General features: G+C 41.9%; 1 protein-coding gene and 1 pseudogene across 4 annotated transcripts in view; one reads left to right on the forward strand and one right to left on the reverse strand.

The window, feature by feature from the left end:
• Nucleotides 1-13,930, forward strand: part of INTS7 (integrator complex subunit 7) — a 97,627-nt gene extending 83,697 nt beyond the window's left edge. For 2 of the 4 annotated variants that reach the window (XM_054457513.2, XM_054457522.2), the window contains 4 exons: nucleotides 1,861-1,993; nucleotides 7,623-7,721; nucleotides 9,361-9,546; nucleotides 12,214-13,930. In XM_054457513.2, the coding sequence (XP_054313488.1) occupies nucleotides 1,861-1,993; nucleotides 7,623-7,721; nucleotides 9,361-9,546; nucleotides 12,214-12,501 (706 nt within the window). In that variant the 3' untranslated portion in view covers nucleotides 12,502-13,930. The remainder of the gene's footprint in view (nucleotides 1-1,860; nucleotides 1,994-7,622; nucleotides 7,722-9,360; nucleotides 9,547-12,213) is intronic. The other 2 variants (XM_063672257.1, XM_054457546.2) reach the window with 1 other exon arrangement.
• Nucleotides 13,931-17,667: 3,737 nt separating this feature from the next.
• LOC129017268 (peptidyl-prolyl cis-trans isomerase NIMA-interacting 4-like) lies at nucleotides 17,668-18,074 on the reverse strand (annotated as a pseudogene).
• Nucleotides 18,075-26,351: the final 8,277 nt, after the last annotated feature.

Here is a 26,351-nt window from a genome sequence, read left to right on the forward strand (position 1 = left end):
TGTTGATCATTCAGCAGGTCATACAGAAACCATGAGTGCCCTCAGAAACATGCTGTGAAAGAAGCCAATAGAGAAAATCAGTGAAACCAGAAGCCGGTTCTTTGAAAGGATTAATAAAATCGATAAAACTAGTCTGAGCAAGAAAAAAAATAAATCACTAATAGTAGAAATAAAATAGTGGCATCAATACAAATCTTACGGATATTAAAAGCATAATAAGGGAAGAATAACTTTGTGCAAAGAAATTTGCTTAGGCGAATAGGACAAATTTAATTATTCTTCATTGACATAGACAAAAATTTTTTTTAAAAGTTCAGTCCAACAATATATATAAATATAATACATTAAGACTAAATAGGGTTTATCCCAGGAATGCAAGGTTGGGTTAATATTAGAAAATCAATTTAAGTACTTCACCATATTGCAAAATAAGAAAAACTAAAGTGGGAAGACTTAACTACTGGTTTCAAGACTTAATATAAAACTACAGTAATTAAGACAATGTGATGATGGCTTAAGGGTAGGATGGAGAGTCCAGAAATAGATACTCACGTAGTCACTTGATTTTTGTCAAAGATGCCAAGATAATTGTATGGGAAAAGAATAGTCTTTTCAACAGATTGTGCTAGAACAACTAAATATATAAAAGGGAAAAAATAATCTTCCTTACCCCACACCATACACAAAAGAGTATGTATTGTATGGCTCTATTTATATGAACTATTAGGAAACAAATCTTATTTACAGAGATAAAAAGCAAATCTGTGGTTGGTTGCCTACCACCAGAAATGGAATTGTTTTGTTAGCAAGTCTTTTATGTAGTTTAGTTGTCCTTAAAGTCCATCATACAAATGAGCTTCAGTTCTTGTCTTAATAGAACTTAAGATATAGTACAGAGCAGGAAACAGAACTTTGGAGCCCAGCAAATGTGAACATGAATCCCTTACCAGTCACTCCTAGCTCTGTGAATATATATCATCTCAGTGAGCCACGTATGCATAAACTATAGGTAGATAATGATGCCTGTTTCCCAGAGTAGTTGTGAAGAGTAAATGAACTAATATATGTAAAATACCTGGCTGAAATGCCTTGTACATAGTAGGCATTAAAATGATAGTAGGGAATAATAAGAATGGTGTTATGCCCAGCATATTTAAATTACTTACTTTGTATTTTCAAAAGTTTAGTTAGAAATGCCTTTTTTCACTTAGAAATATTTTCAGAAATTTGCAGGGGTTCGAAGCAGTAGAAGAAAAAGGAAGAAATCTAGGTTAAACTTATCCCAGCACGCTGTGTATACAAACTGTCTTCTGAACATGCCTATGCGTTTCATCTCCATGCTTTAGATTCATGCCATTTCTCTAGCTATGAATGTCCTGTACTTTCCATCTCTCCAAAGTTTACCCATCTTATTTACCTACTGATATGTTCAAGACTCTCTTCTTCTGTGACATTCCTCCATGTTCTGACCTGTTACTTATATATCTAACCTGTTATTATATATCTTTATGGACAGTTTGGCGCTTATCTGCTGGCTTTATTGGTAGTCACCTTTTCAGATGTGTTTATGTCTCTTTCGCCTATGGCAGTAACACTGTCATATTTCCTGGCAACCAAAGAGATTAAGAATTACATAACTTGAAGTCAGACCTGGGTTTGAATTCTGGCTTGCCATTTACTAGCTGTATGACTGTAGGCAAACTACTTACCCTCTCCTAGCCTCAATTTTCTCACCTATAAATGGAAATAGCTTCATTATTTTAAAAATTAAATGAAAATATGTTGAAAGTACCGGATACATGTAGGCATTAAATAGCCATGCTATTTTGATGGATTAATGAATATTGACCTTTACTTCAGTTTCCAGGAATATGGATCTACTGGAACAGCCCATGCTGATAGTGAATATGAAAGGAGAATGATGTCTGTATATAATCATGTCTTGGAGGAGGTAGAATCACTCAATCGGAAATATACCCCTGTTTCTTATATGGCAAGTGGCATTTGTTTTATTGAGCTTTTATTGTATGGATGTGGGTTTTTCATACATTTATGGCACTTGCTAACTGTGTGAGTTTAACAAATTAACCTTTCTGTGCCTGTTTCCTTATCCATAAAACAGGGTTAATACCTACCTCACAGCATTGTAGTGGGGAGTGAATGAGATAATCCATGAAAGCACTTAGCACATCTCTAGCTGCTACATAGTTATATTAATATATAAAAATCTGCTCTACCAGAATGCAAATAAAACTTTTTCTTTTTTTAACAATTTAACTGAAGTTGCAATAATTCTCAACCCAGACTACACATTAGAATCACTTTGAGGGCTTTTTAAAGAATACATTAATATACAGGCCTCACCCCTGACCAGCTAACTCTGAATTTCTGGAATTGGGTCCCAGGCATTAGTAGTTTTACACACACTCAGGTGATTCTGTCATGCTGCCATGGTTGGGAGAACCACTGGCCAATTGAAACAGAAAGAACAGGGCTTGTTGGTTGACTGGCAATGAATCATTTCCTACCAGGTGATGACATTAATGCCTTTCAGTACACTCTTCAGCCTTTAACCTGCTGAATCTCTGCTGCCTTTGGCACTTCCTGAGAAGTTCTTAGAGCGCTCACCCTTTATTAAATCTTCTCCCCTGATTTACCAGTCACAGGACAGGCTGACATACTTTCACCCAAATTTTCTCCTCTCTGTCTGACCATTCCCCAGTGTCTCTGCTCAGGTTTTATAACAAAATGCCATAGGCTTGGTATCTTAAACAGCAGACATTTATTTCTCACAGTTCTGGAGGCAGGAAAGTCCAGTATCAAGGTGCCAGCAGATTCGGTTCCTGGTGAGGGCTTTCTTCCTGGCCCTGGTGACGGCTTTCTTCCTGGCCCTGGTGACAGCCACCTTCTCATTATGTCTTCACATGGCAGGGAGAGATCGAGAGCTCTGGTCACTCTTCCTCTTCTTTAAGAACACTCATCCCGGCCGGGTGCAATGGCTCACACCTATAATCTCAGCACTTTGGGAGGGTGAGGCAGGCAGATCACGAGGTCAGGAGTTTGAGACCAGCCTGACTAACATGGTGAAACCCTGTGTCTACTAAAAATGCAAAAATTAGCCGGGCGTGGTGGCGCATGCCTGTAATCCCAGCTACTCAGGAGGCTGAGGCAGGAGAATCGCTTGAACCGGGTGGTGGAAGTTGCAGTGAACTGAGATAGCGCCTCTGCACTCCAGCCTGGGCAACAGAGCGAGGACTCCGTCTCAAAAAAAACACAAAAATAAAAAAAAAAAAAAAACAAACACTCATCCCATCATGGGGGCCCACCTCCAAATGCCATTACCTTGGGGGTTACAGTTCCACATACGAATTTGGGGGAACACAAACATTCAGTCCCCAATTCCCAGCCTTTGAACTTTACCCCTTGGAGAGTTTCTCTTCTGCTTCTGCTCTTCTCATTGTGTACTTTCATGCTTTATCAAGTGTTTTAGAATAAATAGGATGTCATTAAAGAGTTAGGTTAGATCTAAAGATGGGCAATTCCCTTGACATTGCTTTCCATGTAAAATTGTCAATAGTATTTACTGAATCGAATTGACAGCTGTTTGACAGTGACATTGTTTGCTAAGGGAGAGTGTAAAGACAGTCTTTGAAAGAAATACACACATCTGTGTGAGACAGTGGTTATTTTCATATTCCTGTAAGCTCCATCATAAAAGATGAAATAGATGCTAAACAGAAACTTCATTTTGATGGAATTGAATATAATGGAATGGGAATTTTCTGCCCAGCGGAAGACAGTACAGAGAAAAGGGCCCTAGGCTCATTCAGAACTAGGTTCAAATTCTGGCATTGCTGATCAGCAGCTGTGTGACTTTAGTCACATTGCTTAACATCCTTTTATATGAAGCAGAAAACATACCTGCCTCATAGGATTACTGTGAGGTTTAAATGAAATAATGCTTATTGCCTAGCACAGTGCTGTCATATAAGGAGTGGTTAATAAAAGTTATTTCCCGGTCGGGCACAGTGGCTCATGCCTGTAATCCCAGCACTTTGTGAGGCCAAGGTGGGTGGATCACCTGAGGTCAGGAGTTCTAGACCAGCGTGCCCAACATGGTGAAACCCCATCTGTACTAAAACCACAAAAATTAGCCGGGCGTGATGTCAAGCACCTGTAATCCCAGCTACTTGGGAGGCTCGAGGCAGGAGAATTACTTGAACCCGGGAGGCGGAGATTGCAGTGAGCCGAGATCACGCCATTGCACTCCAGCCTGGGCGACAAGAGTGAAACTTCATCTCAAATAAATAAATAAGTAAGTTATTTCCCTTTTTCTGTATTTCCAAGTTGTATTTTATAGATTTGTTACTGTCTGAGCCTCCAGATTCAGTTCAATAAGTATTTCTGGGATCCTAGGGATAGAAAAATGACAAAGACACAGGGTCTTCCCTCAGGTTGTCCATAGTCTAAGAAAGATTTTATAAACAAACACAATACAGTATATGTGCATTAATAGAATTCTGCACAAGGTAGAGATGTACAAAAAAAGAGAGTAGTTCACATCAAAAGATAGGGAAAATGGATTGGTGGTGCAGTTGAGAGGGAAGATGTATTTGTATATGAGTTTTCCAGACAGGTAAGAAGGGGTTGGGAATCTCAGGCAGAGAACATGTTCAAAAGCAGAGGCATGAAATAGCATGGTGTCTTCTAGGAACAGTTTGTTATTACTTCAATGTAACGTACAGGCTAGGGATTAGAGAGATGAAATCAGAGAGGTAGCCAGCGGCCAGGTGACGGGAGGCTTTGAACACAGTATTAAGAAGTTTGGACTTTGTCCTTAGGCACGGGGGGCTTCTTAGAAATTGTAAATGGGTAGGAGAGAGAAGTGCTTAATATAGATTGTATATTATCATATAGAAGCAAAACAGGAAATGGCTAGCAGGGTGTGAAATTAGAGGAAAGAAGAATGACTACAAGACTTTTTCACTAACCCAAACTAAGGAACAAATTACTAAAATGGCAGTAGGAATGAGAAAAACAGATATATATATGAGAGATATTTAGTGAAAATATTTTCAGGGCTGAGTTGTTTTTTTTTTTTTTTAACTAGACATGAGATGATGGAGGCATGCCTTCCAGGTTTCCAGCTTGAATGGTCAGTTACACAACTGATTGATCCTTTACTGAGAGAACATAGAGAGGTGATAGAAGATGAAGGTTTTACTTTCAAACATGTTGCTGTCTTTAGGCAGTTGGATAGTAAATACGTTGGAGTTGGAAGAAAGATGGGCTGGGATGCATATAAGGTCTTCTGCACACAGAAGTTCTTAAAGTCACGGGAGTGGGGAGAATTGCCTGTGAAAAACATGGATTGAGAAGAGAAGATGACAAGGAGAGCATCAGCATTTAAGGAACACACAAAAGAAGAGGCTCTTCAAAAAGAAGTTGGTGAAAGGAAGAATCAGAAATAAGGGTATGGACTATTAGATGGAATTTCATGGAAGCAAGAGCATTATCAGGTGCCACAGAAATGTCAGAAAATACAAAGACTGAAAAGTATCCATTGGATTGACAAGAGAGCATTAGCCAGGCGCAGTGCCTCACGCCCATAATCCCAGCACTTTGGGAGGCCAAGGCGGGCAGATCACGAGGTCAGGAGTTTGAGATCAGCCTGACCAACGTGGTGAAACCCTGTCTCTACTGAAAATACAAAGTTAGCCGGGCGTGGTGGCGCATGCCTGCAATCCCAGCTACTCAGGAGGCTGATGCAGGAGAATTGCTTGAACCTGGGAGGCCGAGGGTGCAGTGACCTGAGATTGTGCCATCGCACTCCAGCTCATCGCACTCCAGCTTGGGCAACAGAGAGAGACTCCGTCTCAAAAAAAAAAAAAAAAAAAAAAAAAAAAAAAAAAAGCCTTAACGTCTTTCTGCTGGTTTACTGATCATGATATGTAATTTACATCTCCAGACAGCTTAATAGTGATCTGCTAATATACCTATGGAGGTCAATACCCAAGGGGCTGTTGATCTCAGAGGCACTCCACGCTTTTCCAAGAGGGTATTGCAAAATCTGCACCATTCTTTTAAAAGCAAAATGGTGACTTTCTGCCTGAAAACAACCTGAAGTCCCTTGTGGTCCTCTGAATCCACCCTTCAAAGATGTTTCTCTCCTTAGACACTAGTGTGGCATCAGAGGTCCACCAAAGGTGGATGTCTCTGCAAATACTTTCCAAATTACTTGTTGCAGGAAGCTGATTAATGCTATTTTAACAGTTAAATCTGAAAAAATAGAACCAATGTCTTTAAATCTGTGTTGTGATTATCTCAGGTAACAGACTTGGCATTTGTACTATGAGTCTGTTGGGCACAAAATGTTCAACTGCCCGAACCCAATAAGGAATGGATTTTTCTGGCTTTTAGCCTTAACACCCAACTTTAAAAAAAAAAAAAGTTTACAGCATGAGCAACTAGGTGACACTCTGCTTGAAAGCAGGAGCTTAGAGGGACAGACAGCATACCATATGATGCATGCAGCAGTTTTCAACCTGTGGTGTTGGGTTTCAATCAGGCTGGTGGGAAAAATATTAGAGATAGTTATAGAAATAGACACAAATCTTCTTGGAAGGCTGAGAAGTTTGCCTAACTTCAGTAATAGGAAAGGAGCGCTGCCTCACTGTGGTGCCTTAGGAGGTCACTGAGACGGGAGTAGAGTGAGGAAGGGATAATAGACCAAGCAGGAATGGTTCTGGTTCACCTAAAGTTGAAAGTGTTCTTACAATACTTTCAGTTTTCTTCTATTAAGTTAGCAAATCATTGGTGATATAGAAGAAAATCACTGAAGAGTCAGGCAACCTAGATTCTAGTCCCAGCTTGTTCCATTACCTATTAGTGTGACCTGTGTCATTAGCAAAATTGAAGATTAGATTGGGTAATCTTTAAAATATCTTTGAACGCTTAAATGCTGATTTTATGACCACTTTCATTAAGGCTCAAAATACTCTCGGCAGTGTTTCTGTACCTCTGCAGTCATGCTGGGATTTTCAAAACTCAGTTAAATGTGTGAAGCAGATTTGAGAAATAAGATATTTTATTAGAGTTTCAGGATTCCCCGACTATATAGTCCTCTTTCATCTGAATTCAACTAAGTTTCCACTACTGCTTACTCTGAGGACCAATGGCCATAGAGACAAGCCACCTAATGAAAGAATGAGCCAGCTCAAAGCCAAAGTCCTGCAAAATGCTCGGGCTTCTTTACCATGCTGTTTATCATACTTTGCCATGTGATAGTTACTCTATATTTTAGTATCTAATATAATTGTTTAATAATATACTGATAGTTCTGAGCGCTGTAGAAATGTGGAATTTGCCTATTGCTTGGCCTTCAGGACTGTGGATTTTCCTCATTTCTGTCACTTATTGAATATACTTCACAATAAAGTAAAAATCTGTAATGAATGATTTAGTATGTATGCACAATTCCTGGATATGATGCCTAGTTCTTGATTGGTATGTACGTTTGTAATAATCTATATGGGCATTTGTAGTTTTATACTGAATGTACCACTTGTTGATGAAATTTGAAAATTTATTTTTATTTGATTTAGTTTCTTTTTTTCCTCCAGCATACAGCATGCCTCTGCAATGCCATCATTGCTTTGCTGAAAGTTCCCCTTTCTTTCCAGAGATATTTTTTCCAGAAACTACAGTCTACCAGCATCAAGGTAATACAGGAAGAATACTAAGGTTAATATAGTTTTTAAAACCAGGTGTCTTCTGAAGATTATGTAGGACATAGCTACACTTCAGTGTGTTACCTTTGGTTTATTGGTTTTTTTGTTTTGTTTTATTTTGTTTTTTGAGACAGAGTCTCGCCCTGTCGCCCAGGCTGGAGTACAGGGGTGTGATTTGGCTCACCGCAGCCTCCGGGTTCAAGCGATTCTTCTGCCTCAGCCTCCCAAGGAACTGGGATTACAGGCATCCGCCACCACACGCAGCTGATTTTTTTATTTTTGGTAAAGATGGGGTTTCACCATGTTGGCTAGGCTGGTCAGGAACTCCTGACCTCAAGTGATCCACCCACCTCTGCCTCCCAAAGTGCTGGGATTACAGGCATGAGCCACCGTGCCTGGCTTGCCTTTGGTTTTGATAAAACCTAGTTGTAAGCCATTTCTCTCCTTTATCAGGTGGTTTGGTGAAAGAAATGGATTTGGGAGTTAAACTCTCCCTTTTTAATTGTCAGTGCCAAATGCTATGAGACAGGCATTTGGGTAACTGGAGCTCTGTTGTTTGTCTCTTACCTCCAGGAATAAATTAGTGATTTATCACAGTAGCTTGCAAGGATCTTGAGCTGAGTCTATTCAGACCCAACTTATAGACCCAACTTAGAATGAATCAGGTCCAGTAAACTGTCACCAGTTCTTCCAAAGTACTTCTGCCTTTCAGTAACATGTTTTGAGGGGCTAACCAGTGAGTAGAATTAGTATTTTGAAATATTTAAGCCCCTCACAATTCAAAAGCTATTTTTGATTCAGAAAATGAAATTGTTGGAAAAGGGAAAAAATTGTCACTTCTAAGAGATCTCCTGGATTATCCCTGTTAGTTAATGTCTTCAGTAAACTTTTACATCCATGCAAATGTTTTGATTACAAATAACAGAGCATTCCATTTCAAAATGACTGGAATAATGAGGAAGATTTGACGATCTAGATAAGAAGTCCTAAAGTAGGATGTCTCCAGGATTGATTAGTTCAGTAGTTCAACAACATTATCAAAAAGACTCAAATTTCTTCCATCTTTTCATTTAGCAAGACTTGAGCTTTCTTTAATTGGTGTGTATTTGGGATTTTTAATACATTTTTGAAGAAAAACTAATGAGAGGTGAAAAATGTAATTTGATTCATTTGTAGATACTGACGTTTTTATAGCACGGTGACTTCGTTGTGTAGATAATCCTGGAACTTTAAGTTCATTTACATCTGAATTTAGTTTATTTAAAATTACCTAAGACCAAAGAGACAGCTCTTAGGTAATGAAAATTTATATAATGCCTTTCCCTACTAGAAGTGGTTCATTGTCAACGAAATGCCTCACCACAAAAATTGGGAGAATAGTGCCTTTGCTTTTCTCTAATTCTCTATTATCCTCAAATAGAACTGAGGTTTGGGATGAAAACCACAGTGATGTTTAGAAGGAGGCACTTTAAAGGTACATCTGTCTTGTCCTGGCACAGTCAGGTCCTGTGGGGGTGGGGGAGTGCACAATCGAATTTGTTAACTTGTAACCAGTGATTAGCACAGACATGTTTGTCGGAAGGAAGCTTGCTCTTAGTTGTTGGCATTTATTTGAATGTTGGCATTCCAGCTTGCTCTGTCACCATCACCCCGGAACCCTGCAGAGCCCATTGCTGTCCAGAATAACCAGCAGCTGGCGCTAAAGGTAGAGGGAGTGGTTCAGCACGGATCTAAACCAGGACTCTTTCGCAAAATTCAGTCTGTCTGTCTGAATGTTTCTTCCACACTGCAGAGTAAATCTGGACAAGACTACAAGGTAATTTAGAAAAGAGGCAGAATTGTGATACAGGTTTTATATGAGCTCATTGATGGAAGTTTTCCAGTGTTTTTCATGGTTAAATAGATTGCAGTTATACCTCCAAAGGGATCAGATGGACATAAATTAAAAGCCCACATTGGGGCTGGAAGGGGTTGATAAACACTTCTCTTTTCTCTCCCTGAACCAGTTAATAGAGACAAAGCATCCAGGCAAAGATCAAAATATGAGTTTTATTACTGTTGGAGCTGTGGGAAAACCTAACTCCAATGCCTGGCAGCAAGGACTTTCTAACCTTAGACCCCTGAATTGGATTTTTTCACCCAGCCTAAGTCAGTACATATGGGAGCCTGCCCCTATAAAATTTATGGCAGGGCACAGAGGACTCAGGTGCCCAAAGCAGAAGAGAAGGAGCAAGTGCTTACCTTCCCATGTCTGGTTCCTGCCCAGAAACTCACCCATCAGCAAGCCTCACCTCCTCCCTGCTAGGTCAGTAATATTAATCTAACGAAAGGTCTTTCTTACATCGGGGGTCCCTTCAAACGTCAGAAGTTGGAAAATAAGTGTCTCCCTAACCCACCCAGTCCCTCCCCACAAAAAATACACATCTATTTAGTTTTCTCCATTTTCAGTAAATTTTATCATTAAAAAAAGTATATAGCATTTCTATAAAATGATCAGATAAAATCTTTTTTAAAGAGTGTAACCCTAGGGATTTGCTGCCTTGAGAACTCAGGATATACGTAAGTAATAACCTGAATTAGGCTTACATTGTTAGCCAGAGCTAAGATGCTGAATCTGTGCCCATGAAATGCCAGTGTTCCAAATAAAGAATGTTCCTTGCTTTAGACATTTATTTCCAATTCCTTGGTGGTTTATCCACAGTAAATGGAGCAAGGGACCAAGTCCACAGTTGTAGCAGCGAAGTTACTCAGATGCCCAGATTGGCTGTGTCCAGGTTTATTGTGGCATAGCATGGAAGGCAGGGTATCAGTAAAGGTATAAAAAGAGAGCATTTTATTATCTTTGGTGGTTTTAGGTTAAAAAGCCAAGGGAAGGTCTGGTTCTAAACTATTATTACTTTCTTAAGCCATTACTACTTTCTTAACTATGACAAGTTCCTCTCACTTTGGCACTCTGTCCACTCTGACACGGCTCAGCCTTCATTCTCCTCTTTTCCTCTGTTTTGACGTCTGTGCCATACAGCATGGTACCTTATGTAGCCACTCAATAATTTGTGAATGATGAAAAAATTATTTACTATATTTAGAGTATAACTGTTAAAATTGGGTATCTGCTATCAAGAAGGTTGTAATGAGAATTTACATAATTTATCCCTGTCTGCAATTCTCTCTTCACTTTGAATTTGAAACAGTAGTAACCATGATTCTCTTTGTTACTTGCATATAATTTCTACTGTTAAGAAAATGACATTCAAACCTAGAAGCTATGGTCTTCTGCTTGTTGACTTACCTCTCAAGAGGCATTGATTAAAATCAGGAAGCTGATATAATAAGCCGAGTAATAACATGATTACTTTGCAGTGTTATTCACAGTGAGTTGGCAGCTTAAAATGCAGCCATCTGTTCAGGGTGATCAAGTTCCCTAGGCCTATTTCTGGTCCTTTTAAGGAAGTTCTTTGGTAGGCATATTCTTTAGGGAAGTAAAAACTGTACAAAGGCTAAATGTGAAAAAGTACCTGTACTATAAATAATTATAAGACCTTGAATTGGTTGGTGATGTCAGTTCATTAATGTTACAGGTAAATGTCTCTGGAAAAGTGACATGATAACTGCACCTTGAGACACAAAGCTGCAGGGCAAATTTATATAATTAATTACACCACAGAAACACACACATAAACCTAGAGCAATTTGGTCAAATACACATTAAGATCACCTTTATTTGCATTCTCAGGATAAATCTGTCTCTTGACACGTTTCATCTTGGGTACAGGTAAGAGTACGTCAGCAGGTTTTATTCTGGTCTTTGAAGAACAAAGGCATGAGTGGCTAAATGAATGAGCCTATAAATCTGTGTTTTATAACATATTGTACTTCCAGTCTGAACAAAACAGTGATTATTAAATGAGCAATTTACAAATTGTTCAGTTAATTTGTTAAAGGGGTAAGGAATCACTACATTAAGTAATAAAAATCAGACTAACTGGTGGCGGGGGGGAACCTAACTTAAATTTGCTTAGTGTTTTGTTCTTTTTCAGTCTCTTAGATTTTAAATTCTCTGGAACAGGTGATTTCATCCTATTTCTTCAGAATATCTCTTCACAGTCTAAAGGAAGATAGGGATTTAGAGATGGGGTTGAGTAAGCAAGGAAGAAAGGCCAGCATGTGAAGGGGCTGTCAACGGCTCTGGGAGCTCATTCTACTCAAGGATAGTGAGGAAGCATCGCTTAATAGTTCAGAGTGTAGGCCCTGGAGGTAGCCTGCCTGCGTTCAGATTCCTACTCCGTTCACTAATCATGTGACTTTGGAGAAATTACTTAACCTGTCTGCCTTAGACTCCTCATCGGTGAAGCAAGGATGATAGCAATACCTAATTTTTTATTGTCTGCATGGTCTAAATAAGCTGTTAGAACAGGGTCTAACTCATAGTAAGCACTGAATAAATGTTAGCCATTGTTGTTATTTAACAATTGTTTCATTCCAGATACCCATTGACAACATGACCAATGAGATGGAGCAAAGGGTTGAACCTCATAATGATTACTTCAGTACTCAATTTCTGTTGAACTTTGCTATCCTTGGAACACACAACATTACAGTGGAATCTTCTGTGAAAGATGCCAATGGTATAGTATGGAAGACTGGTCCCAGAACTACCATATTTGTAAAATCCCTGGAAGACCCTTATTCCCAGCAAATTCGCTTACAACAGCAGCAAGCCCAGCAGCCATTACAGCAGCAGCAGCAACGCAATGCCTACACACGGTTTTAACCATGGAATGAATGCACTGCAGACTCTCAAGAGATCAAATTGCCAGAAATAGTTTGCTTTTTCATATGGAATAAGTATGAAAGTTATCGTGTAGTTCATTTATTCATTGATTTTTGTAATGTAATATTCTGGAAACATTTTTTCTTAAAAATTTTGTCTTATAGCTGGGCGTGGTGGCTCACACCTGTAATCCCAGCACTTTGGGAGGCCGAGGTGGGCAGATCACGAGGAGATTGAGACCATCCTGGCTAACACAGTGAAACCCCGTCTCCACTAAAAAATACAAAAAAAATTAGCCAAGCGTGGTGGCGGGCGCCTGTAGTCCCAGCTACTTGGGTGGCTGAGGCAGGAGAATGGCATGAACCTGGGAGGCGGAGCTTGCAGTGAGCCGAGATTGCACCACTGCACTCCAGCCTGGGAGACAGAGCGAGACTCCGTCTCAAAAAAATAAATAAATACATTTTGTCTGAAAAATAATTGGGCTCCTGGCCAGAAAGATTGTTCTTTCTTGTTTTATTATTACTGTTTTTTCTGTTGCCAAGCTTTTTCTTTTTCTTTCAAGAATAGTCACATGTTGAGATCATTGAATTGGTAAATTTGACCACTACTCTTCCAAAATACATCATTTGCTGCCTGACTTAGACTTAGGATTCTGAGTTGTTCTTTGGGAGGTTCTGACCAGTCACTACAAGGTTTATCCATGGTAGCAGAACCTGAGTCCTTCTGTAGATGGACTTGAAAGTGTTCCCTGCAACATCCAGCCTTCTGGATTATGAAAGCCCACAGTCTAGCAGTATTGAAACATCCTGCTGTATTATTTCAACCACATATCTATCTCTTCCTGTGCTAAAGCAATCTTAATTTATTATTTTCATATTTAATTGAAACGAACAGCTAGCAATTTCATAGAAAATTAAAGATTAATTTGTTTTTTCTGATGTGTCTGCAACTGTGTGTAATACAGACATTTCACATTGTTTCCAAAAGTGAAAAACACTCATTTAATATCTTAAATGTTTTGGGGTGGATCTTTTCCTTTGGTTGGTGATTGGTTTGGTTTCTACTTGATGAGTTATGCTAAACTGACTGTTTAGAGAGAGCAGTCTCTTTATTACACAGGCTCAGTTTGTTGGGATGCTCAGGGAACAGAGTTTTCTGGTTAGCCAGAAAACCCCTTTTTTTCCTATTTTAATACTGGTTGAAAACCATGATAAAATAGACTTTCTTAGCACAGTATGCTAGATATAACTTAACTGCTTTTTGATTGGGGATCATTTAGGGCTTCAGGATCACGATTTCTAAACATCTGGGATCATATGGTTGCAGATATTGATGCTATAAGCAATTTGGCCGGATACAGCTCCTAAGGTAAAGCAGGGTACTTTCCCTGGAATTTCCTTTTTAAATAAATATCTGTTTCTTTGCTTGTGTTTTGCCTTTTTCTCTTCAAAGTCAACATTAATTCAAAGGAGAATGGAGCTTAAGTTAAAAAATAAAAAGGATTTTTTTTTCTTTCTTGTCATATGGCCTCTGGGACTGAGAAGTGATTTGCAACTTGGGTCTCTCCAAGATTGCTTGCCTTCATGAGCACAACCCATTGTACTGCTAACAGCCAGAACATTCTCATAAAATGTGTACAGATCTACGGTGTCCACTGTGAATGACATCTCTTTAGATGCAGCCCAGTTGTATGAGGTTCACACAACCTGCACAGTCATCTCAGCACCTGGGAACACATGCTTAGGAAAAATTGCCAGAGCAGTGCAGAACCCCTTGTTCTTTTACCAGGTGTGGAAATAGCTGAATCAGAAAGCTTGGGTTTCACTCTTGGCTGTGATGAATTAGCTGTGTGACCAAGCACGTCACTTTACCTCTCTACATCTTAGGGGGTTTTTTGGTCTGTCAAGTGACTGAATTAGACTGGTTTTCTGGATTCCAGCCTAGAGTTGTATTATCAAGTGACTGAAAGACTAAAAACAAACAAAAACATTTCTTAAATTGGAGATCTTTTTATTTGTAATTAAGTGGCTATTTTCAGGGTTAAAGTTTACAATGTGGATTTCAAGCTTCTGGTGCCATTCGGGGTAGATTTCTCCAAAAAAGAGGCAAATCTTGTAAGCCATCAATTCCCTTTGAGAACTTCCCAAATGTTATGTTCTTAAAAGATAGGCTTTTGATAGCTATGTTTATGAACTTTTTAATTTGGTGTATTATGGGCTCCTGGCACAAACTCAGAAAGGAATTTTTTTTTTTTGAGACAGAATCTCGCTGTGTTGCCCAGGCTGGAGTGCAGTGGTGCGATCTCAGCTCACTGCAACCTCCACCCCCCGGATTCCGGTGATTCTCCTGCCTCAGTCTCCCGAGTAGCTGGGATTACAGGCATGTGCCACCACGCCCGGTTAATTTTTATATTTTTTAGTAGAGATGGGTTTCACCATGTTGGCCAGGATGGTCCCAAACTCGGGTGATCTCCCGTCTCGGCCTCCCAAAGTGCTAGGATTACAGGCGTGAGCCACCATGCCTGGCCATGAATTATTAAAATAAAAGTAAGTCCAAGAAGTATAACTGAACTGAACATAACTCTGAAGCAAGAAAGACTTATTTTAGTATGTCCATTAGATCCAGGATTGGAACTCTGATTTTGTTTAGTAAAATATCTACTGAATTTTTGGCATCAACTGTTAAACAGTTATTTGTGGTGGGAGGAAGCTGTTTATAACTTCAACACTACACTAATGAATGAAAAGAAAAATGAGATGCAGAAAAGAAAGATAATGCATACTAATTGTGAAGTAGGCATGTTCCCTAAATTTAGAAATACGAAGGGCACTTGCTGGTTAAAGCTAGGAAGACAGGACTAGTTTTTCTCAGTGCTTCGTCACTTTGCAGTGCAGTAGTGTCTCCTTATCTGCAGTTTTTGCTTTTGACTTTCACTTTGCTTTTCAGTTTCGGTTCCCAGAGGTGAAGATAGAGAGGCCACATTCACATAATTTTTATTACAGTATATTGTTAGAATTGTTCTATTTTATAATAGCTTTTAATCTCTTTGCCTATTTTATAAATTAAACTTTGGCATAGGTGTGTATGTATAGGAAAAAATGTAGTGTATATAGGGTTCGGTACTATCCTCAGTCATGGGCATCCACTGGGGGTCTTGGAACGTATCTCCTACTGATAAGGGGGACTGCTGTGTAGTCCAGTGACTGAGAGCACCAGCCTTTGGAGCCATACTGCCGAGGTTCCAATCTTAACTTTATGACCTTGGACAAGCTACTTAGTCTCTCTATGCCTCAATTTCTTTATTCCTAATAGAGAAACATATTAGTGTTTCATGGGGTAGGTATGAGAATTAAGTGAGTTAGTATAGAATTAATGTATGAAAACACTTAGAACGTGCTTGGCATATGGTAAACAGATATATAAGCATTTGCTTTTATTATTACTACTACTGTCATTATCCTCCTTAGTATTTTTTTTCCACAGTGTTAGATCAGTTCTCACTGAGCATTTTATTACCTTGTCTCTGCTATTAAACACATTTAAGCTATCTTTCGTCATATGTAATTTGAGTACATTGAGTAATAAAATAATGACCTAAACAAAATAGAATTTCTGTCTGCTATAAATCATTTAATTAAAATATGTAAAGGCAGACATACAAAGAAATATATGTAAATACATTCTGCTGATTGCCTTCAATGATGATAGCAATAGAATGTTGACTATTCAGAAATTAATGTATTCCAGCTTAAACTAAGACCTTCAGACATAACCTTTCTAGCGCAAACCAACCAAGATAGCAGGCAATTTGCAACTGGGGAATATGCCATTTCTCATGGAGAAGAACAAACCAATTAGACAAGATCCTCAGACTAGGGTCCCAGAGACATCAGTTTAAATTCTATTTATAAGACTCATCATTAATCCTTAGATAAGTCACTTGATCTTTCTGTGCCAATACCTGCCGACAGAATATTGAGAATAAGATGACCTGGCACTTGTTATGTAGAGTATAGGCACCACTGACCAACAGAACTTTCTGTAATGATGGAGGCGTTCTAAATTTGCACTAACCACTACAGCCACTGGCCACATGTAGCTATTGAGTACTTAAAATATGGCTAGTGTGATTGAGGAACTGAATTAATTTGCTTTTAATTCAGTTAAATTTAATTATTTTATTTATTTATTTATTTATTTAGAGATGGAGTTTCGCTCTTGTTGCCCGGGCTGGAGTGCAATGGTGCGATCTCAGCTCAATGCAACCTCTGCCTCCCAGGTTCAAGTGATTCTCCTGCCTCAGCCTCCCAAGTATCTGGGATTACAGGCATGTGCCACCACACCCGGCTAATTTTGTATTTTTAGTAAAGATGGAGTTTCATCATGTTGGTCAGGCTGGTCTTGAACTCCTGACCTCCAGTGATCCACCCCCATCGGCCTCCCAAAGTGCTAGGATTACAGGCGTGAGCCACCATGCCCGGCCTACTTCAGTTAAATGGCTTCATGTGGCTACTGCCTATGGAGTTGGAAAGTGCAGGGAATGAAAAATGAGAAAATGAGAACTGTTACCTTAAGACCTAGATAACCCTTAAGTGGATTTCTAGATAAGGGGGCCTACATTGGAATTCTTTGACTCACTGAAAGTTCCACACAAAAGAGTTTGTAGATGACAAGGATGGTATTTAGGTTCATGCGTTTGCTTTGCTTCTGGTATTAAAATACTATGTTGAGGCCAGGCGCGGTGGCTCACGCCTGTAATCCCAGCACTTTGGGAGGCCAAGGCTGGCGGATCAGGAGGTCAGGAGATCGAGACCATCCTGGCTAACACAGTGAAACCCTGTCTCTACTAAAAATAGAAAAAATTAGCCAGGCGTGGTGGCGGGTCCCTGTGGTCCCAGCTACTCAGGAGGCTGAGGCAGAAGAATGGTGTGAACCCAGGAGGCGGAGCTTGTAGGGAGCCGAGATTGCGCCACTGCACTCCAACCTGGGCAACAGAGTGAGACTCCGTCTCAAAAAAAAAAAAAAAAAAAAAAATACTATGTTGCTCAATCAACCCTGTTCTTTGTACAATGCCTTGGCCTTAGCCTTTACCACTCACATAGACAGTAACAGTATGATGAGATGTAGTGAGAAGTCCAAAGTCTGATGAGTTGGCTTAATTTGATTTTATTTTCTTCCTTCAACCATAATAATATGATACCCAGATTTTGTCTTTATGGAAGGATCTGTAAACACAGGCTTACCCATCCCACTTACCAGCAAGGCAAATGCTGCTTCTTGAAAAGCAGGGGTCCGTGGTGGGTCATTATCCTCCTTACCCAAGTTGTCCCCTGGCCTGGCTTTTATCTTCACTATATTGTGGAGACACTTCATTGAGACTCATACTAGATTTTAACTTTTCCATGGCTTCCGTGGTTTTGCCATGTTTTTCGCATAGAATGTGTCTGCTGTGTTGCCACCCACTTTGGAGCCCTGAGCCTTCTCATCAGCACTGTTGCTCCCAGAGACGTGTCTCCATTTCCCCCTTTTCCAGAACCGTTTTTTCCTTTGGGCATCATCTTTGAAATTTGCTGTTCTAAAAATATTTTGTTGTTGTTTCCAGATAATTTTTAACTAAAATTAATAAAGATGGGGTAATGCCAAATGAATTATAACAATCAGGAAAATGAGCATCTCAAATACCCAGACAGGATGTTTTGAAGAAAATTACATGGTATGCAGAGAGGAAATACTCTGTAACTCAACTTTCTTTGGTTTTCTTGGTGATTTCATTTGAGGGTTTCGATGAATTTATCTGTGGTGATGAGTTAAAAATGTTTAAAGGATTAGGACAAATAAAAGGGAACTAAATTACACTAAGGAATTATGAGAAGATACCAGTGTCTACCCTCTCCTGTTTCCCAAGACCATGGAAGGTGAAAATAGGCTGAGCTGCCTGGAGTTTCCCTCCATCCCCCACTGGAAGCAGTGGAGCTAATGATGCTTTCTATTTATGTCATCTTGCCCTGATGGCATGAAAGAGTAGTGAGATGAGTAAAGTGATGATGAATTGTTAACACTTGCTTCTGCCTTGCTTTGCCTTCATATCCCACCCACCAGCAAAAGCGGACATCTTGTGATTAGGAGGGTCACAGGAGAAGCAGAAGAGAAGACTACTGTGGAAATGCAAATGGAGGAGAGGGACTCTCCCTGTGAGAGCACAACACGTTGCCAGGCCTGAGCTGGCCGTGGGAGAGTCAAAAGGAAACTGACAGGGAGAACCCCCAAGCAACTTGGAGTCTCACTGGACAGAATAAGGCCTATTTTTAGAAAATGTGTCGAGGGCTTAAAAAAAGTGACAAAACACAAAAGAGTGCCATTTCTGAAATTCATGATAGTGTCCCCTTGTATGTAGCAGTCAGGAGAGGATCTTAAGTAATTTAAAAACTGGCCATCGTTTGGCATTTTCTTCTTTTGCAGCATTTAGAATGCATGTGTCCCTTCTCAGCCTCCTCTTGATGTAATTCAAACAATTGAGCACCTACTACTTGTTTTCCAGAGAGGGACAAAAGAGCATTTCGAAAAAAAAAAGATATGCCCCTAAAGTGTAAAGGAAATATTTAACTTCAAGGAGACAGGAGTTTACATTTAAAAAGTTAAATACTGTCTCCTTATAGAAACTGCTGCTGCCTCTGGCCAGGCTACTGGATGATTTGAACCCCTCTGTGTCACATTTCAAGGTATTGGAGCATTAGGGAGAAATAAGTATAATCAGAATCCCTTCAGCAACATCACAGCTATCCTACTCAATGGTTACCATGTCCCTTGGGATGCTCAAAAGCATATTAGCCTGGCTAGAATTGTTCTCTCTGAGAGTGAGCACATCTGGAATCTCTCCTTGAGGGCCGTGACACAGGAGACGGCCTGAGAATCTGTCCTAAGCACTAATTCCCTCTGCCCCCCACTCCCAAGTGGCTGACCAGGAGTAGCTGATGAAAAGAAAGCACTCCTGAGCACTGACGGTAACTCAGCTGACATCACAAGGCACTGCAGCTCAGTCAGCAACATTTGTCAGAGAAGGAATTCGAACACAGATTTCCCGGATGTATGCTAAAGGCATGGCCAGCAAGGGCATAAACCATTTTGAGAAGGTATTCTTTGATTCATGCACGAGATGTCTGTCAAACACACACAGCATAGCAGGTGCTGGGAATACAGTGGTGGCCAAGCTCCTGGGATTCACGGCCATGCCACCCCTTCTTTCCTGCAGAGACCATGGGAGGGAGGGTGATGAGAAACACATTCTGACCCTGACTATTCAGAGTGAGCCTGAGCTTCCTCACGTGGCCGATCATGTTCTCCAGTGAAAGGAGAAAGGAATGGGTTTGGACAGGACTCCCCAGGGCAGAGCCACTGCAGTTCCGTGTGCAGCCCTTCAGACAGGCTCACTCACCCTGTGTCTCCTTTGGTATTTAACCATCCTCACAACCCACTAAGTTATTCTTACATCCAACCTAAACCACTCATTGCAATCTTTTAATTTTTACTTTTTAAAAATGAGGGGTCTGTCACCCAGGCTGAAGCGCAATGGCGCAATCATAGCTCACTGCGGTCTCAACCTGAGTTCAAGTGATCCTCCCACTTCAGCCTCTCACTGCAATCTTAAGCCTGCTTCAATTCTCTGCGCTTGGGGAAGATGGGAAACTCCCACAAAGCTTTGGTCAGAGGGAAATAACTCCTGTCAGAATTCAGTCTCCCCTGACACCAACTATTCCACATAGAAAAACCCATCTGTCTTTCCAGACCCTACAGAAACACCCTGGCCCTGATTTGTCTAACCAAGCACGATCCTTCGTATTTCTCTGTGACCAGTATTGTGTACACTCAGCTTCCTGACCCTGGGGTTGGCTGCAATGTGGATAAATGGTGGCTAATGTTATCAGGTCCTGTTAATGGGAACAAACAGCTTTCTCCACTGTCCCACACCCTATATCAGCCACCTGGCTATTCTCCGAGTCTCTGTTTCTTCTCATCACATCTCTCTGAGCCTTGGCTTCTTCATCTGTGAAAGGGGGCTCATAGTTACCCTGTTGAAGAGTTGTGAAGATTAAATGTGATAACACGCACAAAGCCTGGTGCTTGGCGGGTGCCCAACAGATATTGGTTGCCTTCCTCCTCAGTGGTGGATTGGCCAGCCTGGCCCAGTGGCCCAGAGAGCAGCGGGGACAAGAACTTCAGCCCTACAAAACAGTGACGTTTCAGGTCATCTCTGCCTTAAAGAAGGATGATGTTCCAGGTCTCATTTGAGGACCTAGAAGGGACTAAAAGCTCCTAGACTCAAGAGGAATGTATCCTTTTCTGTTGGGAGGAGGGTATTTGCATCTCTCAGCCTTCCCTGTCAGCACAAACCTTGATCCCTGGGGGATGGGAGTGCCAGGAAGATATGGGAGAAGTATCACCAGTGCAGTGAGCTGACCCAGACATCCTGTCATTCTTTCTGAGACTTACTTGGTCAACTGCAAAATAAATGGGCTTATATCCAAAGTTAGTTCACACCATCAAATCTACTGGACATAAGCCCCATGGTTCAATAGGTGCTTCGTACCTAACTGATCAGAACTCTTTCCCTACTAACAAGGTTTTGGAGAGTTTGCCACCCCCAAAAACGGAGCAAGAAGCAAGGCGGCTTACTTCATGTAGGAAGTTTATGTTGAGTATAAGGAAGAACTTAGCGAACTCTAGAAACAATTACATACTGAAAGAAGGAAGCATTCAGGCTTCATGGGTGCTTCTGAAGGGCCTTAAGACAAGAAGCCTGTTCAATCACAGGGGTGCATTTGCCAAGAGCCTCTCTGGAGGCAGAGGAATGGACTCTATGACCTCTTGGCCCTATTTTATCAGCAAGATCTCATGGAGGCCACAGTTGCAGACTTCCCAGCAGGAGGGCTTTGCCTGGGAGATGGGGTGTGGCCCAGCTCCCCACCAAACACATGCCTTCGAGACTAAGGGCTCAGGCAGTGCAGCCGCAGATATAAATAACCTTCGCGTGACTCTTTCTGTCCTTAGAGCGGATGCCTCCAGCCATTGCCCAGAATGGGATGGAGAGAACAGGAGAAGGGTGCACAGAGAAGTGGTGGGGGTGGAGTGGGGGTGGAGTTGGGGAGGGCTGGGGTTGACAGCTGAGAAGAGAGTGACGGTGAAGAGGCTGTGTTTTCTCTCACCTCCTAAGTGTGTGCGTCTGCATGTTTCTGTGAGATAGGTATTCATGCAGGGAGAGGAGCTGTCCTACTTTTGGGGAACGGAGTGCTGTTCTTCACAACGTGCTTTCTTGCTGTTCCCACTACCATCATCCTAGTTCACAACCTCATTATGTCTTCCTGGAATATTGCTTTCACTTCCTAATTTCCTTGCTGCTAGTTTCAGTCTCCTCTGAGTGAACCTTTCTTACCATTGCTTCCCAATTCCTTCTTTTTTTTTTTTTAATCTAGACAGTCTTACTCTGTCGCCCAGGCTGGAGTGCAGTGGCATGATCACAGCTTACTGCAGCCCTGACTTCCTGGGTTCAAGGGATCCCCCACCTCAGCTTCCTGGGTAGCTGGGATTACAGGCGCGTGCCACCACGTCAGGCTAATTTTTTGTATTTTTTTGTAGAGGTGGGGTTTCACCACGTTGCCCAGGCTGGTCTTAAACTTTTGGGCTCAAGCAATCCACCCACCTTGGCCTCCCAAAGTGCTGGGATTACATATGTGAGACCCCGCGCCAGCTGCAATTCACTCTTCTAGTTAAAAAAAAAACAAAACTGGGTTCCCAATACAGTGCACATTCTTCAATATATCATTGAAGATCCTCCACAATTAGACACAGGCCTAGCAGCCAGACCTCTCTTTTCTTTTCTTTTCTTTCTTTCTTTTTTTTTTTTTTTGAGACGGAGTCTCACTCTGTCACCCAGGCTGGAGTGCAGTGGTGCAATCTCGGCTCACCGCAAGCTCCACCTCCCAGGTTCATGCCATTCTCCTGCCTCAGCCTCCCGAGTAGCTGGGACTACAGGCGCCTGCCACCACGCCCGGATAATTTTTTGTATTTTTAGTAGAGACGCGGTTTCACTGTGTTAGCCAGGATGGTCTCGATCTCCTGACCTTGTGATCTGCCTGCCTCGGCCTCCCAAAGTGCTGGGATTACAGGTGTGAGCCACCGCGCCCGGCACAGACCTCTCTTTTCTACGGCCCTCTGTGTATATCCCAGCCCACAGTAAAACTGGCACCCTGGGCATTCCATGAGTTCAGTTTGCACAATCTTACCTTTGTGGCTTTGCTCATATTTTCCGTCTATCTGAACACTCTTCCCTCCATCCGTGAAAAACCTGTTCGTCCTTCCATGTCCTGATTTCCAGCCAGACACAATACTCAGTATTCCTCCATAGCCCGTATCCCAATTCATCTGTGTGAAGCAGTCAAGCTGCAAGGCCCTCGGGTCGGAGTCACTGTAGACAAATGGAGGCTAATGTTACCATGTCCTGCCAGGAGCAGCCAGCTCCCTCCACTGCCCCATGCCTCCCATCAGCTCCCTGGCTATTCTCTGGCCTCCAGCTCTGGTTCTCACTCTGGCTTGAAGCAGTCCTGGCTGATCTGCCTGCTGGCCATCCCCAATGTTCAACTCGGAGACTGAGGCAGAGAGGCAAGCTGTCTGAGCTCTGAGCAGTGGAGAGGCTGGAGCAGGGCCTGCTAGTATCATAGAGGCTCACTGTGGGCCTCAAGTGCAGCTGAGGCTCTGAACTGAGGGCTGAGGTAGGAGGGAGTGGGCAGTGACTAAAACTTGCAAGAAAGTTTTAATTTTTTTAATTTTTTTTTAAGAGCACTTATCTATCTCTTTCCTCCTAGTCATTCTCACCCTCCTCCAGCAGCAGCCTCCTCTTGGTCAGAATTTAGAATATGTTGTTGCTTTGGATGGCTGGGGTTTCAGTTTCCAGCTAGGTTCTTCCCTGTCCATCCATCCTCCCTGCTGGCCCTTCTTTTTCCTAGACTATCTACTATGTGCAAATCATCATGCATATGTGTAGCAGGTACAGAGTCCCTGCCCCCAGGAAGCTCCCAGATGTTGTCACCTATGTCAGGGTACTCAATGAGTGTCCATGGTGCCAAGGTCTAGCTGAGGTGGCAAAGTGGCACTGAGGGAGACTTGAGCAGGACACACACCATTTGTGTTGACTAAGGAGGTATATGAAACCCGGAAGACCCTGTGGAAGGTGGAGTGAGCAAGGAAGACACCAGGGAAGACAAAGACAAAGAGGCCGGGCACGGTGGCTCACATCTATAATCTCAGCAATTTGGGAGGCTGAGGTGAGCAGATCATTTGAGGTCGGGAGTTTGAGACCAGCCTGGCCAACACGGTGAAACCCCATCTCTACTAAAAATACAAAATTAGCTGGGCGTGATGGTACGTGCCTGTAATCCCAGCTATTTGGGAGGCTGAGGCAGGAGAATCATTTGGACCCGGGAGGTGGAGTCTACAGTGAGCTGAGATGGCGCCATTGCACTCCAGCCTGGGTGACAGAGCAAGACTCCGCCTCAAAAAAAAAAAAAAAAAAAAAAAGGAAGGAAGCCAGAGGTGGCCTTTGGTTTCCCACCATTGCAGTCCAGCCTGATTCCAGAGCCAGCTGTGAACCTGATTCCTAAAGCTCAAATCTGAGGCTTCTGCTCCTACGTGGGCCGTGTGTTAAGTTGCTTGCCAGCTCGTGTTTCCCCTCACACCCCTACCTGCCGTGTGTTTTCATCTATGGATTCTGCAACAAGCTTTGAACCACAGGACCTCCCTCTGGGTGGCTGGATCTGTGACAGGTAACCTTGGAAGCTTTCCAAGGCCATGTTTTCTGCTATAAAGATGGTAAAAGAAGGCCCAGCTGGGTTCCTGCCCAAAATTCCCTGAACTTCCCTACCTTGTGTCCTCATACTGCAGTGAGATATTTATCTTTGTGCTTTTTTTGGGGGAAAGATACATGACCTCTCCCTCCTCAGAGGCACCCACCCACAGGTCCCTGAGGAGAAATGAAGGGTTAAAGCAACAAGGCAAAGACAAAAACAATGTTGAGCCTTTTCAACATCTGAAATAAAATATTGAGCATAGAAAGAGAGATTTTTGCTGTAATAATAGACAAGAGGAAGAACAGTGGGATGACAATGGCCACTTTGGACATGCTGACTTTCTCATTGCTCCCTGAACCCCAGTACATTGCACGTCTCTGGGCCTTTGTCGGTGCTTGGCTCTCAGCATGCAACGCACTTCTCTCCCAACTCTGCCCAGGAAGCTCCAGCCCATCTCCTACGATTTACCCAAGTCAAAAGTCCTCCTCTCCAGGAAGCAGGAAGAACACTGAAGGCCCCGGGACTGAGTACTACTGGCCTTCTGTTCTACTCTCTAGTAAAGCACCCGGCTTCTGATAACTTTATAATGTTCTGCTTACAGATCTGTCTCCTCTTCTAGACTGTAAATATCCAAAGGGAGGGATTGGGAGTTCATCTTTGCCTTCCTGGTGCTCAATAGGGTGGCTGGCACATGGTAGGCAATCAAGAAAGTTTAACTATTTAACACAAAATTCAGTTTCAAATTACCTAGCCTTCATGCAGTTTCCGGTCTGAGCCTTGCCACTGAGAACTGGCTGTAAACACAAGAGCTATTGCTCAACCGATTCCTGGGTGTGGCTATGGCAGAGGCTAGTTCTCAGTCCTCAACTCAATAGCGGGTGCCCCTAAGCCTTACTGCAAAGGATCCAGCATTCCCTGCCATGCCCTGAAGCAGCCTTATAATTCTGCAATCACTGCTAGATAAGCAGTGTAGCCCAGGCCCTGAAGCTTGGCTCCTTTGTGACCAAGGTGAAGCCTCATCATCCCTGTCTCTGGGCTTCATGTTCTCCATCTGTTGTGAGGTTGTAGGTCCTAATTAGAAAGCTCTTAGAGATTCCTGGAAGGACTGTTATTGTACTGCAGCACAAAGAATATTATGTCAGGGTGCTATAAAAGCACAGCAAATAATGTGAACGAGGAAATAATAAGGGCACTTATTCCCAGAAGCATATTGATTGAAACCACAAAAGCTCCTTGGAACAGGGCTCAAGAATTATAAAAGCCTGAGCAATCAGCAACCCCTGTGGGAGGGGAGTCCATGCCAGGCAATTGCTGGAGAGTTCATTTGGTTGGTCTTGGGAGGCCAGTTTTTTCCCTCAGGTATTCTCGCTTTGGTGAAATTTCCCTGTTGTAATGAGCCCAGCCTACCTGCTGGGTTCTAGGGAGAAATGATCATTATTTCCACATCCTATGCATAAGAAGCAAAGAACTGGCCTTAGCACACAAGTGAATTCACTTATCGTTCTCCGTGTGATGAAAACAGATCTCCAGATAACGGAAGCTGCATCATCACTTTTGCTTCTAAAATCTGCATAGCAGGTCACACCCTGACCCAGCCATTGCTATCTCTGGACAGCAACTTGGGAAAACCAGTTACTCTGTGAATATGAAAAATAAAAAGTCACCTTAACAAATGCATCATCCTGGAGTAGAAAAGCATGTTTAAACCTGCTTCCAACAGCAGAAAGGGCAGAGCCTGTAAGAAAAAAAATGATGGCACTAATTGGACAAAAATTTTAATTTAAAACTTGAAATGGGGGAGCACTGACCCCATTTCTCTGGAGTTTGCACATCCCAGGGGAAAGAAATAAAACATTAAATGGCAAAAAGTATCATAAGCCAAACTCTAAGATAGACTAAATTATAGGGAATATATTTGCAGCATTCATAATAGATATCAGGTAATATCCTTAATATATAAAGGCATTTACAAATCATTAAGAAAAAAATCAGCAACTATCATGGGAAATTGAG

Source organism: Pongo pygmaeus, chromosome 1 (assembly GCF_028885625.2).
Source record: "Pongo pygmaeus isolate AG05252 chromosome 1, NHGRI_mPonPyg2-v2.0_pri, whole genome shotgun sequence".
NCBI lineage: Eukaryota > Metazoa > Chordata > Mammalia > Primates > Hominidae > Pongo > Pongo pygmaeus.